The 15,717-nt window shown below is 43.2% G+C and overlaps 1 protein-coding gene across 1 annotated transcript; it reads left to right on the forward strand.

Annotated features, from left to right (window-relative positions):
• Positions 1–2,394: 2,394 nt before the first annotated feature.
• On the forward strand, positions 2,395–14,991 carry TTC34 (tetratricopeptide repeat domain 34). Its single transcript, XM_014943880.1, has 7 exons — positions 2,395–2,497; positions 3,079–3,304; positions 4,253–4,445; positions 7,532–7,698; positions 8,045–8,312; positions 8,554–8,768; positions 12,828–14,991. The coding sequence occupies exons 1-7, from the start codon at positions 2,481–2,483 to the stop codon at positions 13,344–13,346; spliced, it is 1,605 nt and encodes a 534-aa protein (XP_014799366.1). The 5' UTR covers positions 2,395–2,480; the 3' UTR covers positions 13,347–14,991.
• The last annotated feature ends 726 nt before the right edge of the window (positions 14,992–15,717 follow it).

The raw sequence follows: 15,717 nt of genomic DNA on the forward strand, positions 1-15,717 counted from the left end.
CTAACGGGCCACGGGGCGAGGCAGCCCCCAGCACCGGCGGACGGCATGGCCCCCTCGCCGCCGCGCAGGCCTGAGGCGGCTGCCCGCTCCCCGCCAGTGTTTGCGGTCTCCAGGCAACGGGGCGCACGGCCCCCTCTCCCCGTCCCGTCCGCGGCTGCCATCGCCTCACCTCAGCTCGCCTCACGTCGCGTCGTCTCAGCTCGCCTCGCCTCAGGAGTTCCCCGGCGGGAGAAGGCCGCGCAGGGGTCCCCTCACAGGCCCTCGGCAGACCCCACTGAAGCCCCGCTCTCAGGTATTTGTGCTCTCCGCCGCGCAGCCGCGCCCCGCCGGCCATCTCCGGTGCTCCGGAGGGGCCCGCACCGGGAGGGGATAGGCCCCAGGTGTGTGAGGACAGGCTCCGGAGCTCAGGTGCTGTCCTAGCCCTAAATCCCATCTATCTCCCTGACTCCTGAGGTGGAAACAGAGAGAAGGTGCACGTTTTCTTCTACCTTTCCTGCCTCTCCCAGGCAAAGGAGGAAAGGCAAGTGGTGGGCGAAGTATCAAGGTGCTGTTCTGTCTCCTTTGTGTCCACCACCAGCACTGACATACCATCTAATGATTATAAATGTATCAAACTGACATCTCGGCCAGGGAGGACAAATCCCAGTAGGCCCCGCAACCCTACATCAAAGGGGCAGGGAACACTGACAAGGTTGTGTGGCTGCTTTCTAGCCAATATTGCATGGCAGTGGACAGAGAACCTCCGTGGTGTTTCTTCTCCTGGTTTTGCTCCCCTATAAGCCTGTCAGTGACAAAATGCTGGCTTTTCACAGGACCTAGGCTTGCTTGTGGCTGTTAGTAGGAAAGCTGCCCCCCAAGCAAAAAGACCTATGCTCCACAGCCCCTCACATTGCTGATCTTCTGTTTTACAGGCAGGAACCACATTCCGTGTGTGATGCTGCTTGGAGAAGATAAAAGTGCAGAAAATGTCACCTCAGGAGCTTGCTGCACTGCTCTGCAGAGAAGGGGACCAACATCTTGCCCAACAGGAGTTACCAGTAGCCACTGCTTTCTACACAGCTGCCTTCAGCTGCAGTGCCCCCACAGCAGTACAGAAAGTGAACTCCTTAGACAAAGGGCTCTGGGAGAAAGTGATAGCCACCCTGGAGATGTGGTGCAAAGGCAAGAGTCAGATTCCCAAGATCCAGAGCAAGAACTTGGCTGTTGTCTCCCTCAGTGTGGGAATAGCCGCCATCTTTCTCTCCACTTTAAATCCTGAAAATGTGGTGTCCACAGTATATAAACTGGAGACCCTGCTCAGGCGAGGATGCTCAGAGGAGATAGTGGGTAAATGCAATACCCTGCTCCAGGCCAACCCAGAGTATTCAATGGAACTGCTGCTGCTGAGGGCGTTGGCATGGGTGCTGTCAGGAACACAACTTAGGAAGGGAGTTGCAGACTATATCCAGGCCTTTGTGATGTATCGGGCTGAGGCAGTGGCCTATGTGTGTACCAGGCAAAGGGAGCACCTGCCACAGGTCATCCAGGCCTTCTCTAATTATCTCTCACCATATCAGAAAGAAAGCCCAGACTGCAGTTCCCTGGACCAGTGGCTGGGCAACTGCTATGACTTCCTGTCTGCGGTGGCACCGGATGATATCTGCGTTTGCAGGGCACAGGCAGCTTACCTCTTTAAAAAAAGCAAATTTGAGGAGTGTGTGGCAGTTTGTAGCAAGGCCCTCAAGGGCTTTCCAGCTGATAATAGTTTCAGAGATGAGAACGCTTTGGATCTGCTCTTGGAACGGGCTGCTGCATATTTCTTCTTGGGTGGACGGATGCAGGAAATGATGCAGGATTTAGGAGAAGCCTTTGCAGCAACCCCTGCCCAGGCAATGAAACACTTTGAAGAGCTTTTCTCACCACATGACACCGAGAGGATTGAAGAACAGGCTAGAACTGTCCTGGAGGTGAAATTTGCAGCGTACAGGGAGGCTGTGCGTGCTCGGACTGAACTCAGAGGCAATCATGGTACCGAACTGCTCCCTTCTGTCATCCAGACAGTCCAGTTCCTCCTTCAGATCTCCCCAGGGTCGCAACGTGAGCTCAGTGTTCGGCTCGCAGACTGCCATCTCCTGCATGGACACATCAGAACTGCCCTGGATATCTGTGACCACCTCTTGGCAGAAGAGCAGAAAACTTACTGCAATACTCTCTTAGCATTACGAGGATTCTGCTCCCTCCACTCTCATGACCATCAGCAAGCCCTGCAAGACTTCCAAAAGGTGATTGAGCATGATTCCCCCCATCCCAATAGCTGTATTAAAGCTTTATGTGGGCGAGGACTTATCCGAATTTCTGGTGGCAGCCATTACTTGACAGCCCTGGATTATATCACAGCTTGCCAGTTAAAGCTGGAAGAAACCATCTTCACAATCAAGTCCTACGTGCCGTGGAACCAAAGAGGTCTGCTGCTAAAGGTTCTCCAAGAAGAAGGACAGCAGATGCTCCAGAAGAAGAGGTACCTGGGACACGGTTCAGCTTGAGGGCAGAAAAAGAACCAGGGCTGTGCAGATTCCTAACAGAAAGAGAGTAGCGTGAGAAACAGGGAGGGTACTTGCTTCAGATAACTGAGAAAAGGATATAGACCTGTTTGATGTTCCTAATAAACATAATGGGGTGAAATAAAACTGCATAGCTGTGGCTGTTCCAGCAAAATACTGTTTTGCTGGTCTGTCAGAATGTGGTAGGATCCACATAGCCAAAGCAGCTCAATCTTTCTGTGGAAGGTAGTCCATAATACACCAACTGGCCTAAGCTAGGATTGAGCAAAACACTAGAGGGAATATGATTTGTTAACCTTTCTTTAGAGACACAACTGCTTAAGAGCATGTTTTTATAAAAAAGGATTATGATTGTGGAATTAAATGGTGCTGGACATGATAAAATGTATCAGCCGTTTTGATACTGGACTGATAACCGGCTTCATAGCTTCTAGGTGAGACAAAGAGGCTCAGTTGCTCTTATTAGTCTTTTTTTTCCTTCAAGGTGGTCTTTTTCTTTTTCTTTTTTTTTTTTTTTTTTTTTTTTTTTTTTTTCCAGAGATGCCCCTGGGGTTTACCAGCTGGCTTCTCTCTTGGTGGAGCTGGACACTTCTGATGAAGCATCACGGATCCTTTGTGCTGATGCCCTGTACCAGATGGGCCGTGTAGAAGAAGCTCACAAGCTCCTCTCACTAGCACTCTCCAGAAATCCACAAAGGTCTCCCATTCTGGCAAGACTCGCACTTCTGCAACTGAAGAAAGGTTTCATGTATGATGGCAACCAGGTAAGGGGCACCTGGCTAGCAGAGAAAATGAGAGAATGACCAGTGATGGAACGGTGAAGAGGGTCAACAGACATTTTGGCTGATAGAGAAGACACATGGTAGAACTTAAGAGGGACTTTCTGGCTGTAGCATAGGCCTCACAAGGAGTCCCAGCCCATTCATCACATGCTATTTAATAGCACTTTTCATCAGAGACTTTAATGAGGCAGAGCATCCTGCCCCTAGTGACAATATTGATGGGATTGGTAATTTTCCCCTAGAGAAAAGTAGGCAGAACTACTACCTAACTGATTATCCTAATGAAGCATTGTAGGGGAGGGTGGGGAAAGAAACAAAAGCAGAAGCTTAAATATCAGTCTGCAGCTTTCTGTCATTAATGGCTAATGACTTGTGCCTGAAACCGTGAAAGAGATTCCAACATGTTGATTCTCCTACCGAGGATTACAAAGCTGAATTACCAGGTTCTGCCATCAGAGGGAACTATTGCATTTTTTAAAATCCCATGTAATTTCTATTAGTTATAAAAACAAAGCTTTTATTGTCATCACTTCACCACTCCCTATGAAAAAGATAAACTTTGTGTAATTTGCTGCCTTTGGGAAGGCTATTAATGAATGACATTAATTTATTAGAGTTCTTATGTTGCCCTTGGAATTTGGATTCCTGTCTGCAGCTTCTGCTACAAGTTCTAGGTGGAGCATATGTGCCATATGTGGCACTGAAAATTTCAAAATGTTCTTGTCCCACCTGCCTGTTAGCACTCAGACATTTGTATCTATAATGAAAATAGAGAAAGTGATAGGGAATGGAGACAAAGATACCGTACATCAGGCACTGGGTAAGGGCATACTTGTCCCACCAGACAGTAATATTTCCAGCTTTAGCATGACTTCATTTATCTTTCCATGCCAATCCTTCTCTTCTGCCTTTTTCTCTCACATTATTAAGCTGCTGAAGAAAATGATCAGAATTGGAGATACCTCCTGCCTCCTGCCAATCATGGACATCTTCAAAGACGAAGACAGGAAGCTGATGCAAACTCACTGCCGTTTCAGAGCGCTGACCATCTTGAAGGACAGACAGGAGGACGCTGACATCAAAGAGGCCATTGCCTACCTCTCCTTTGCCATCATCGCTTCAGGTAGGGTTGTCGAGATACTGACAGGAGATTTACTTCTATGGGAAATCAGGTCAGTGGGGAGGCAAGTGTGTCCCACCAGTTCTCATCTCTCAGTTCCCCAATGAGAAGATTGAAACAGTAGATTTTACAAAGGCAGGTGAAAAGCAGGGTAAAAATTGTTTAAAGTAGCAACTCATCTTGGACCATGAAATAGTGCAATTAGACAGTGGCTGCAGTTCTTACTGTCCCATAAGTAGCTTGTGGACTCCTTGAAATGGGTTGCAAGGGTTCAGTTCAGTTCAGTTCAGTTCTACAGGAACATCAGCCGCTTTTCTTCACCTGTCCAGAAGACCCAGCGTGTGATTTTGTTCTGTTGTTTGGCACATAAAACCCTCCTGGAGCACATCTGAGGATTATTTTAAATTGCATTGTTCAAACGCTATAAGTTCAGGCAAAGCCACCCTTACAGAGTCATATCAGCACAGAGAACCCACAATTCCTTCATAACTTAGAAAAGATCTTTAACATCCTGAATCCATCTATTTCCAGCTGGTGGCTTGAAGCTTCAAATCTAATCATTTCCCTGTTTTTCCTGCTCCAGAAATGTAATGTGTAGAGTGTACAGGAAACACAATATATGTCTTCTTTACACTTTACAGTCTTTTGCAGACCTGCTGCCAAACATCAGACTGCAATTACTGTTTGGTTCTTGTAGGTTGCTTCTGAGTAATTGGTCTGGACAAATTGATCTGAAACCATAAGTTTTTTCCTACATATGGTCACAGATTTTCTCACAAGTACAGCTGTGCTGTTGAAAAAAACTACATGTTTTAATGTTAGCAGTGCTATCTTCTCAGAGCCATTAGATTATTTTCTTTTGTATGTGCCATGCTGTCCTTCTTTACTGTGGTTTAAAAGACCCTTTTTAGGATAAGTGATGAAATGCTGTTCTTCCATTGGTGAAGGAAAAGCAGAAAGGCAAGGGCATTCTTCTGTACTTAATGTAGGGAGGCTGTTTTATCACAGCAACAGATACATGCTCAAAATACAGGGAAATGTCTCAAGGATATCTTACAGAATTATTTTTCCTTCTATAAAGATTGTTTTTTCAGTAAGTAGCTCTGCACACAGGTGACTGAGGTAAGCCGGAAGCTTGGTGATGTCAAGAGAAGTCAGGATGTTTTGATCCTGTTGTTCAACTGCTAGGTTGGATGACTGTATTTTTGGAAATCTTTCCCCAGTGAATTAAACTGAGAGATGAGAGCTTATTTGAAAATACAATAGAATTGTTTCATAAAGAGATCAAAGCCAAGCTTATGATAAATGACAGGGGAACTGGGTCCCTGTGAGCAGTTAGTCCTTGAAAGAGTGTGAATGCTTCTGGTATGTTCCAAGTAAAACCATCTTCGTATGGCAACCTGCCTTTCACTCTGAGCAAACATTAGGACAGCAGCATTTAGAAGAAGAGAGATTGGTGTATGAAAATGGGGAAAAAAACCACTTAATTGCATTGAGATGGTTCCATTTCACAGCCTCTGTGCTCCAGCTTATCAACTCCTCACCTGCTAGAACAGATGCTTGTTAAGACATAGATATTGTCTTTATGGGATCCAATTGATAGAGCTCCATGGCGATAATAATCTTTGGTACAGAAGTTTTGGAGCATATCAGGAGAGATAAAAAGCCTCATTATTGTAAAAGAATTGCTAGAAGCCTGCCTGCTGGCTCACCTCAGCAGGCAGCTGCAAGACTCCGTGTTTGCTGACCTCCCTATGAAAAAATATTTACAGTGGCACTGATCATTTATCATCCAGTACTGGGATGGCACAGTTATTGATTGCAACCCTGGACAAATTAAGATCCTTATAAAAATTGCCTTGAAAGAAAGGGGCAGAAAGATATATGCTCTGCAACCAGTGAATGAATGGACTGTGACTTTCATTGTCAACTGTATGTGTTTATTTGGGCAGTGCTTATTTGAAAGCAGAGAAATAAGAACATTAATATCACAAATCCCAGCGCATATTAAGTGTGGCAGTAAATTAGTCAGTCCCACCTGGATTACTGTTTTATCCAAAACAATGTATACCTTCTGACTCCGCTTTATTAGAACAGCCAAATGGCCTTGTGCCCCCATCCTCACATATCTTCCTCTTAGAGTTTGCTTCTTTCATTTGTGCTGCTCCTACTCCTTCATACTAAAATCTCCAAGGATTCCTTCTAATGAATTGGATCCTGATCCAGTTCAGATCCTGAGATGATGGTCATGTCATTGGTAGGTTGCCTCCATTTTTTGCGCATTAATGATGTCTGGAGAAAGGCATGGGGGGGGGTAGATGTGGAGATACGAAGACATTCCCTTTTGCAATTGCCTCATCTTCCTTTTGGTGCTTTCCAGGGCAGCACCACAATTCTGTCTTTTAGAGGTCCCCATGAAAATGCATGAAGACCTTAGGGCAGAATAACGAAGGGTAAAGCTTTCCAGACCTCCTAAAAAATTGATAGTAGCAGTTTCGTGGCAACTGGCACACACGGAATGTTTCTGTTTCTGTACTGTCAGCAGGCTGAGTCGAGGTATCCCAGAGAAGGTAGAAAAAAAAGTTGCTTGCATGGGAAGGTTGAGTACTTAATTGCAGGCCATTCCTTTTGCTTCCTTTGGCTGTTCCAGAGGAGACCTTGAAGCAATCAGAAAAGCAGTCATGGCTGTTTGAAGAGAGACAGTGTTGATCGACAGTTATATTTGTTTTTATTAGAAACCAGGAAGCTTTTGAGCTAGTTGAGCAATGTGATTTTATGATTTTCATTCTGTTACCCTTTCCAACCATTCAATTTTTTTATTACAATGTTCTTTTGGTGTGTTTAACTAGGCTGAAGACTCTTTGAAGTGAGGCCTGGGTTTTTGGTGTGCCTGGCACAGGGTGGTTCCTGTTCCTGTCTGGAAAGTTAGAGTTGAGTCATGGTAGGACAGTTACAGTTACAAATCAAATTGCAGCCGTACAACTACTTCAACTATTGTCATCAAAGTTCCCTTTGCTTCTGTAAATCCCTGTTAGAATTATTTTTTTTCTTTATGTAAAAGTAAGCACAGCTGCATTTCTCTCTCCCAGGTGGTTATGCTGAAGATTGCCTTCTCATCAGGGCTCGATGTTACGGGCGCCTTGGCCAGAAGAAAACTGCTATTTTTGACTTTAATGCCATCCTGAAGGAAGACCCTAGGAATGTGCAAGCTCTGAGTGGACGAGGATTCATTTACCTTGCTCTGAAGCAGCAGAAGGTACAATCACTATATTGATTTGCTGGTCATTTGGTCAGTGAAGGCTTTTGTTATGGCTGGGTGTACAAGTAGACCCTTGATGTTTCTTGTTGCTGTAAGAATTTTTTTCAATGATAATCTGAGCAGTTCAAAACACTTTGCAAACAGCTATTGGAACCCGTCCTTATGCTCTTATATCAGCTTTGCAAATAGCAAAGATGCAGCACAAGGACAGAGAAGAGCCAAGAGCTTCCAAAGGCATGCAGCTGACTTGTGGGACAGCAGATGACTGAAAGCACCTGAGAGAACACATTATCAATGCATAGTTATTGCTACGGTTTAATTTTTTGGTCTTGCTTTCCCATAGGAGGCAGTGCAAGATCTGATCTCAGCACTGAAGGTGGAGGCAGGAATAGTGATCCCAGCAATCTTGTCTTTAAGGCATGAAGCCCAAGGGTTGATCACTCAGTGGCTTCTCCAGCACGGCAGGGCTGCACTGACTGAGCTAGTTGCTACTAAAGACGTCGCAAAAGAAGAAACCCTCAGGGATCTTCTCGTGATTGCAAAAGCACTAATTAAAATTTGCAAGGAGGCCCAATGTCACATCTTCTACACAGATGTTTTGATTGTAAATGGTAAGTTCTCCTTAGCTGATCAGACTAAGTGAAGGAGCAGTAAATTAAAAGAAAGTGAATGTTAAATGGCAACTGTATTGTTGTTTCAAGAGACGTTTACAAATATTTTGGGGAAGAATATGAAGTAATTACTACCTTTAGAGGTGGACAGGCTACCTAAGTCCTGCTTTATTAAGTTCTTTTGATGTCTCTTTCTCCCCATGGAATGGGTTACATAGCTTGTACTGGTGTTAATCAACAGGAAGGTATGAAGAGGCCTTTGAGCATCTTCAGGAAGCATTTGGCCACTCTCTTGCTGATGACTTCGCTAGTGCAAGACTCGCTGTGCTGCAGCTGAAGAGGAGGAACGTGCCAGGGGCAGCTCACTCACTCAGCATCCTGGCTAAGAAAGATGAAAAGGAGTTGGGGTTTCTCCTGAACTTCGTAGACACCAAACAACAGCAGCATCTCACTCAGGTACAGTCCTTTTCTGATGGCACATCTGTGGATTCAGTGGGGAAAGAAATGGGAAGCAATATTAGGCTGCAGACATTTCCCCTGCCTTATCTTGAACAGAAGTGTGTGGGAAGAGCAATTATCAGATGAACAAGAAAAAAATTGGCTTCTTCCTCCAGCCTTCACTTTAGCCAGAACAGGGAGTTGAATCCAAACTTCTTTCATTGCGGTGACCTTGCTTCAGTCTCTAATAATTCATCATTACTGCTTCTTACCACTTGGGGGGATTTCTTGTTGGTCTCCTGAGCATGAGATGCTGCTTAATCCCAACACTAAAATTCAGGAGATTTAACGAGATCATTGCTTGTATTGCAGTCTGGATGAGTTACGTGGTGCTCAGAGTTGGCTTCTGGGGAAGGGGAGTTCATGTATTGTTCATTTTCTTGGTGAAATGAAACTGAAGGTTCTGATTCAGTCACATTTAAGTGCTTCAATCCTTTTTGCTCTTTTGTGTACCTTTCAGAAATTTAAATATATTCACATCTTCACAAAATGACTGGCCTTTGAGTTGGTATTGGTTTTCTTTGCTAAAACTGTTTGACACAAAAATGGCACATTGCTCTATTCCACCCAAGTATGTGTTTTTCAGTATTTTTTTCAAGTTTCACCTCCAAAGTGCATCCATCTCTGAGAAAGCATCTCCAATAATAAGACAGGATAAGGTCAGATTGATGGTGGGGAGTTTTAACATTCACTCAAGCATCTGCAATTCTGATTACCCAGAAGCTCCATGTTCTGAGAATCAGTTTGCTTCCTTTTATTCAATTTGTAGATTGTGTGCGCCCTGGTGAGAAGCTATATTGTTATGCTTTCTCCCAGGTTATAAAACAAACAACATGCTGATGTACTTAATGCATCTTGAGAGGAGTACTTTGTATGCGTTTTAGCAAAACAGCAGGAGGATATAAGTAAACAAGTATTAATTTACCAGTCCCTAGACATGCCCCATTACAGAGAAAAGAGCCCCTCTCTTCTGAATAATGTAAAAAGTTCAGTCTTATGGGAAAGAGTTTGAGGATTTTAAAGCCAATTTGCAATCTTTCACTATATCAAGTTGATAAAGGTACAATCAAGGATGTGTCTATGGAGGCCCTAAGGAGGTGTCTAAAAACGAAAACACAGTTTAGAGCTGAATTTCCCTTACTGCTGCATCGCTCATCTCACAACTAAATCCACCCATGCTGCTTTCTGAGAAATCACAGGAGAGATTTTCCTGTGCTGGCAATAAAGAAAACAAAAAACCAAACTCATTTTTGTACAGCTTAAACTGCACTCTGCACTGATGTATTAGGAACTTGCTGGTGCCACAGATTAGTGAAACCTTTAAAACAGGAGAGGCGCTTTATTTCTGTCTTTTTTTTTTTTTTTTTTTTCTTGTTAATGGGGCACCTGCTGCTTTCTGCTCAGCTGGGAAAGCTCCTCGCAGAGTGTTGATGTACGTGTTCATCCTGTAGCAGTTGAGTGTCTCACCTGCACGCGATGCAACACTGGGTTAATTTTCTGAGGTCAGCATTTCTTATGAAGCCTGGCAGGTTCTCGTTCATCTCTTCAATGGAGCCTTTTACTAAAGCTCTGCAAAGTCCATCCAGTGTAATAAGTAGATGACCTTAATGAGATTGAGCTTTTTTGCAAAGTAATAAACAGGAGGGGGCCTTTTTTTTTTTTTTTTTTTTTTTTTTTTTTTTTGGCAGCTGTGGAACAGGGTCTGGAATAAAACTCCTTACTGGTGGCTTAGTTATCATGAAAGATTTCTCTGCCACTTGAGAGAATAGGGTGACTGGATCAATTTCAAGACTGAAACTCAATACCAGTGGTGGAAGTAAAATAATTTCTTTTTTTTTTATAATCTTTAATCTTGTGCTTTTGTTCAACTGAATAAACATTTGGACTCAAGCACCTGAGAGCCTTTTCATATTCTCTAATCTGAGAGCCTTTTCATATTCTCTAATCTTCAAAGATTTACTGAGTGTGCTTACTTTTATTACTGATGAGCCCAGAATCATGACATTTTTTTTACATATATTTTGTGACAAGGGGCTAAGTGTGTACTTTGCTGGGGTGGGGGAGGAATTGGTTAATTCACCTGCCTGGTGTCTCGAAGGATTTTCCAGTAGTACTTCCTTTTGCCTGTGAGGTTATTCCAGTTTGTGTGTGAAAGGAATTTCCCAGTAAAAGCAGAAAAGCTTAGAGACAGAATTAGCTCCCAAAACCCCAACGATGGCCTTACTTTGCCATGGCTCTAACTACACTCCAGGGGAGGGTGTTATTTCTGCTCCCTCCACTTCACAAGTAAAGAAACTGAAGAAGAGTTTAGTGGTTTATGCTCAGCCCTCACTCCCAGCAGTCTCCTCAACAAAAGCATTACTGCCACATTGTTTTAGAGTGTTTGGAGATTACAGGCATTATAGAAATGTGTCATAATTACCCTGGAGTCTGGTCTGAAAAGCTAAAAATAGTTCTACATACACTGAATAGGAAAGGGTGGAGGAAGGAGAGCTCCTTGATGTACTGATTTTTTTTCATGAAAAACAAAGCAATAAAATTCTTCCATTATTTATAGTCTAAGGGGTCCCATGGTAAGAAGTTTGTAAACAACTGGGAGAGCCACACGGGAATAGCAATCTGAAAAATTTATTAAACTGCAAAAGGTCAGAGGAAGGGAGTTTGCTTGCTGCTAGAGCAGCTTCAACCCCTCAGTTTCCTATGTCAAAGGTTAAATCATGACCGATTGCTCCTTGCCCAGATCCTCAGAGCTGCACTCTCTGTTGGCTGTTGATGTGCCATGGGACATCCAGAGCTGACTCCTACCAAAGGGTCTCAAAATCTCGAAGGGCTGTGTCAGAATTCGGCCACCAGCCCAAGGCAGAAGTTGCCATTCCACATGCCTTCACAGTAGGTGGACCCCTAATGGGGTCTGCAGGTAAAGAAGGAAAGACTTGCTCCATACTGTCCTGAAAGCATCTTCCAAATGCTTCTCAGTCTGTCTTCTGGTGTTTACTGCTCAGAGACAAGCAGCAATCAATTCTAATCTACATCAACCAAAATAAAAAGACGAGGCACACAAAGAGACTGGAAGACCTGAGCTGACTGTCAAGTGTGGCTCTAGAGACAGCAGCTGGGCCAGCCCAATTTTGGGGAGGCACAAGCATCCAAAGGCAATCTGTGATACCCCATGGAATGAGACCGATGAAAACTTGTATCCTCTGCTTGAAGTCTCAGCTTGTTCAGCTCAGCCTTCTGTAAGACCTAAGCTGCTGGGGGCAGCCTTGTTTATAACTTAAATATTCGCTCTGCCGCAGCATGTTAAAAGCTTTGTTTATTACCCATAAAGGGAAATAATGAGAAATCCATTTGAGGCAAATAGTTCTAATGGAGTTTTCTTTATTGACCTTCATGAACCTAAAAATTATGTGGCTCTTTCTGCTTTCTCTATTTTCTTGTTGTTTTTCCCCTTCAGATAAGGGCAGATAGTTCACTTGCACTTGAGATTAATGACTAGCCATTTTTTCCTATAGCTTGGGTAGAGACCAACCCTCATTATTAGCACATGCAAATATTTGTGGTGCAGTACTTCGGGCTGACCATCTATTGACCAGAAGATGCAGCTTCCATCTCGTCACCTGTTAGAGAAAACCATGGCAGAAATTTGGTTTCATGAAGGGAACACCGTCTACTTTTAGCGTTTGGTCCATTCAGTTTTCAGTTCACATGTTATTCCCAAGGCATGTAAACAACTTCAGAAGAAATCTTCTGAGAAAGTTTTAACAAAACTTGCAGAAACAAAAGAAGAGTGGTTCATGAACTCTTGAGATAACAGCAAGTGCCCATTGATCCAAGATTTTTATATCTGCATGCAAAAAATATGCCAGTTATATGCTCTCTGAGTTGATGCAATTTCAACATTTGAAAAAGTATCCAAAATTTCTTCACATCTATTTCCACCTGTAGCCAGTCCAGACTAGGTATTTCACTCTTTTTTTCAATTCTAATGACTAATATTAAGTAATTTTCTGTCCACAGGTAGCAGCCCAAGAAGGAAATGCGCTGATTAAAGAACATCGCTATGAGAAGGCTCTCGGTTATTACAGCCTAGCTGTCTTGGCAAGCAAAGATAATCCAAAATATCTCAGAAAGAGGGCTGCCTGCCTTACACACCTGAAAAAATACCACAAAGCTTTAAAAGATATGGAGAAAGTGATCCAGAAGCACAGCCAAAACAGCCTTAAAAGACAGGTGGAGGACCACTGCTCACAGGGACATCTGCTGCTGTCGGTGGCTGAGGAAGAGGCAGCAGTGAAGGAGTACATCGAGGCCCTGCAGTTAGATGAATCCCTGGCATTGTGCAGCATCATGAACGGCCCTGGCAGGGAAATTTTAACCAAAACATTTCATAAGATTGCACAATATTATTTTGAAATGCAGCGTTACGAAGAGGCCTGGAAAATCACAGACTATGGTCTTAAGATTGATAAAAATACTGAACTTAAAAAGCTGAAAACAAGACTTAAGCGCGAGGCGTCAAGCTGTAGCATACATTAATTTAACTGTTTGGGGATTTTCCAGTGTCTGATTGCTTTCTGGTTTGTTTGTGAGGCTGGAAGAATGAGGGAAAGATGAGAAGCACAGGATAAATATGCAACGGAGATGGCACTAAACATGGTACAGCAAGATTAGGACTAGAAGGTTTCAGGTAGTGAAACAAAACAAGACATCTATGAGAAAAAGGCAAATTGCACTGTTCAGTATTCTTTGAAATGATTGTGGATGTAAACTCCTCCTTGTGAAGGAAGTGTTCTGTCTGGCTGAACTCAACTAATTCTAACACATCTGTTCCAATCATAGTGAAGGAAAACATTGAAATAGCTTGCAGTTTATGAATAATAATCATGTATTTCCTTGTTATTTATTTGATTAGCTTTAACGCATACTGTTCAATTAAGTAGCCTTGTTTTTATGGGCCAGTTGGAAAGATGAGTCAAAAGGAGCATTTGTAATGTGCTTTATATTTGTGAAGGACCGTATGGATTACACTGCTCAGCTGGCTAACTCCTGAATGGACAGAGCTGCCCTTGCCAGCCTCTAGTGGATTTCAGTTATCAGCACCAACAGGGGTGAGCAGGAGCCCTACAAATGCCAACTAAACTGTTTTTCTGTCCCAGGAAATAGAGATAATTTGACGATAATAGTAACAGAAAAAGGACAATAATACAAAGGATGAGACTCAACAGAGATGAAACGTCCAACCTCGTTACTAATGCTCTGTTATCTGGGCCACACACAGCTGTACTCCAGACTTCACCTTGGACTTCCAGATCCCCATGTCTCAGTTTGCCAGTGCAGATACTGGAGATAATCTCTCAGAGAGGTGTCTAAAGAGCCCACCAAATATCATCTTTCAGACTCCTGGATATTTGTGCACAAAAGACAGCACTGGAACTTGAACTAATCGAGAAGCAATCGATGTACAAGTAGGAGGTCGGTGTTGGAGGCAACAGCCAAGGTGGTAACGTGATTGCTCTGCAGTGATTCTCACTCTGTCATCCATGCAGGACAGCACGGGAGTCAACATCTCACATGCTCTGAAGGGTTGTGCCTGCTGTCACCACCTGTAAGGACAGCTAGACTCAGGGGGCAGCGCAGAGATAGTGCCAATATACCCAATTTCTGCATGGTTTGGCATTTTCTCTGTGCACTGGGAGTCAATAGCTTGATTTGGAGGCAGTATTGCCTGTGCTGTGCAGAAAGCAGACAATGAGCTGAGGCCCGAAACAACAGACTTGTGTATTTGTTTTGACTGCTCCGAGTGAATTTGTCCCAATGTTTTTAGAGTGTGATAATACAACCATGGAGAAAACTAGAAACTACTATTGAAAACAAAAGATTAAAGCAATACTGAGAACTGCTCTCCTGCTTTGATTAGGTTGAAAGGGAAATGGAACATTTTCTTTTTTTGTTACATTGTTTCCTGAAAGGCAACATTCCAGAGTGAAACTTCATTCAGCAGCCATGAAATCAACCCAACAGGCAGTAATACCATCTCTACTTTTGCATCTTATTTTCTTCTCCACATCCTACTTTTTTCTTCCCTAAGAGCACAGGTAAGAGTGGGCATCTTTCCTTTCAAATTCAAGAAAAGTTACTCTGATTTTAGTCCTAATGACACTGATAAGTACTTTTTGCTCCTAATTGGCATCAAGATGCTACAGGATTGTTTCTTTCCAAGCATGAAATTATACCCTTAAATAACTTTTGGCTACAATTGCAAGCTGAAAGAAATAACTTTGCTGATTTTTCTTCAAATAGTAATCAAGACATAGGAATTTCTCTGTGTCTCACGCTGAAATTTTTGAGCAGCAGTTGTTTAGGGCTTTGGATATTTTTTTTTCCCCCTTGATTTTTGTTTTGGATTTTTGATTGACTGCAATAATAAAGCTTTTTACAGCTTCACATTTCTGTACTGTTTGCATTGCCAATTTAGTTGCAGGTTTGGTTCAGTGTCAGCTGATAGCTTCTCTCTGTAGTAGCTGGATCCCTCTGTGGGTTTTAGAATAGAGTAGTTTTGGATGGAAGGGACCTGCATCAATCATCTAGTGCAACTGGCACTGACCAAAAGTTAAAGCATATTATTAAGGGCATTGTCCAATTGCCTCTTAAACACTGGGGCATCAACCACCTCTAGGAAGCCACTTCCAGGCTTCCTAATGTCTAGTCTGAGATGTCTATGTCTATGTAATATATTCACATTGTACAGACAATTGAGACAATTTATAGTCTCCTTTGCCACAATTAATATTGCTGAAGATGTTATTTAAGCATGGGAATCTAGACGTGCAAGGAGCAGACACACAGATGCTCAGCTGTGCTCAAGTGAAATAACTTCATTACAGAGAGACTATGAATCTGGTTCTCC

The sequence above is a fragment of the Calidris pugnax genome, unplaced genomic scaffold (assembly GCF_001431845.1).
Source record: "Calidris pugnax isolate Ruff unplaced genomic scaffold, ASM143184v1 scaffold129, whole genome shotgun sequence".
In the NCBI taxonomy this organism is placed as follows: Eukaryota; Metazoa; Chordata; class Aves; order Charadriiformes; family Scolopacidae; genus Calidris; species Calidris pugnax.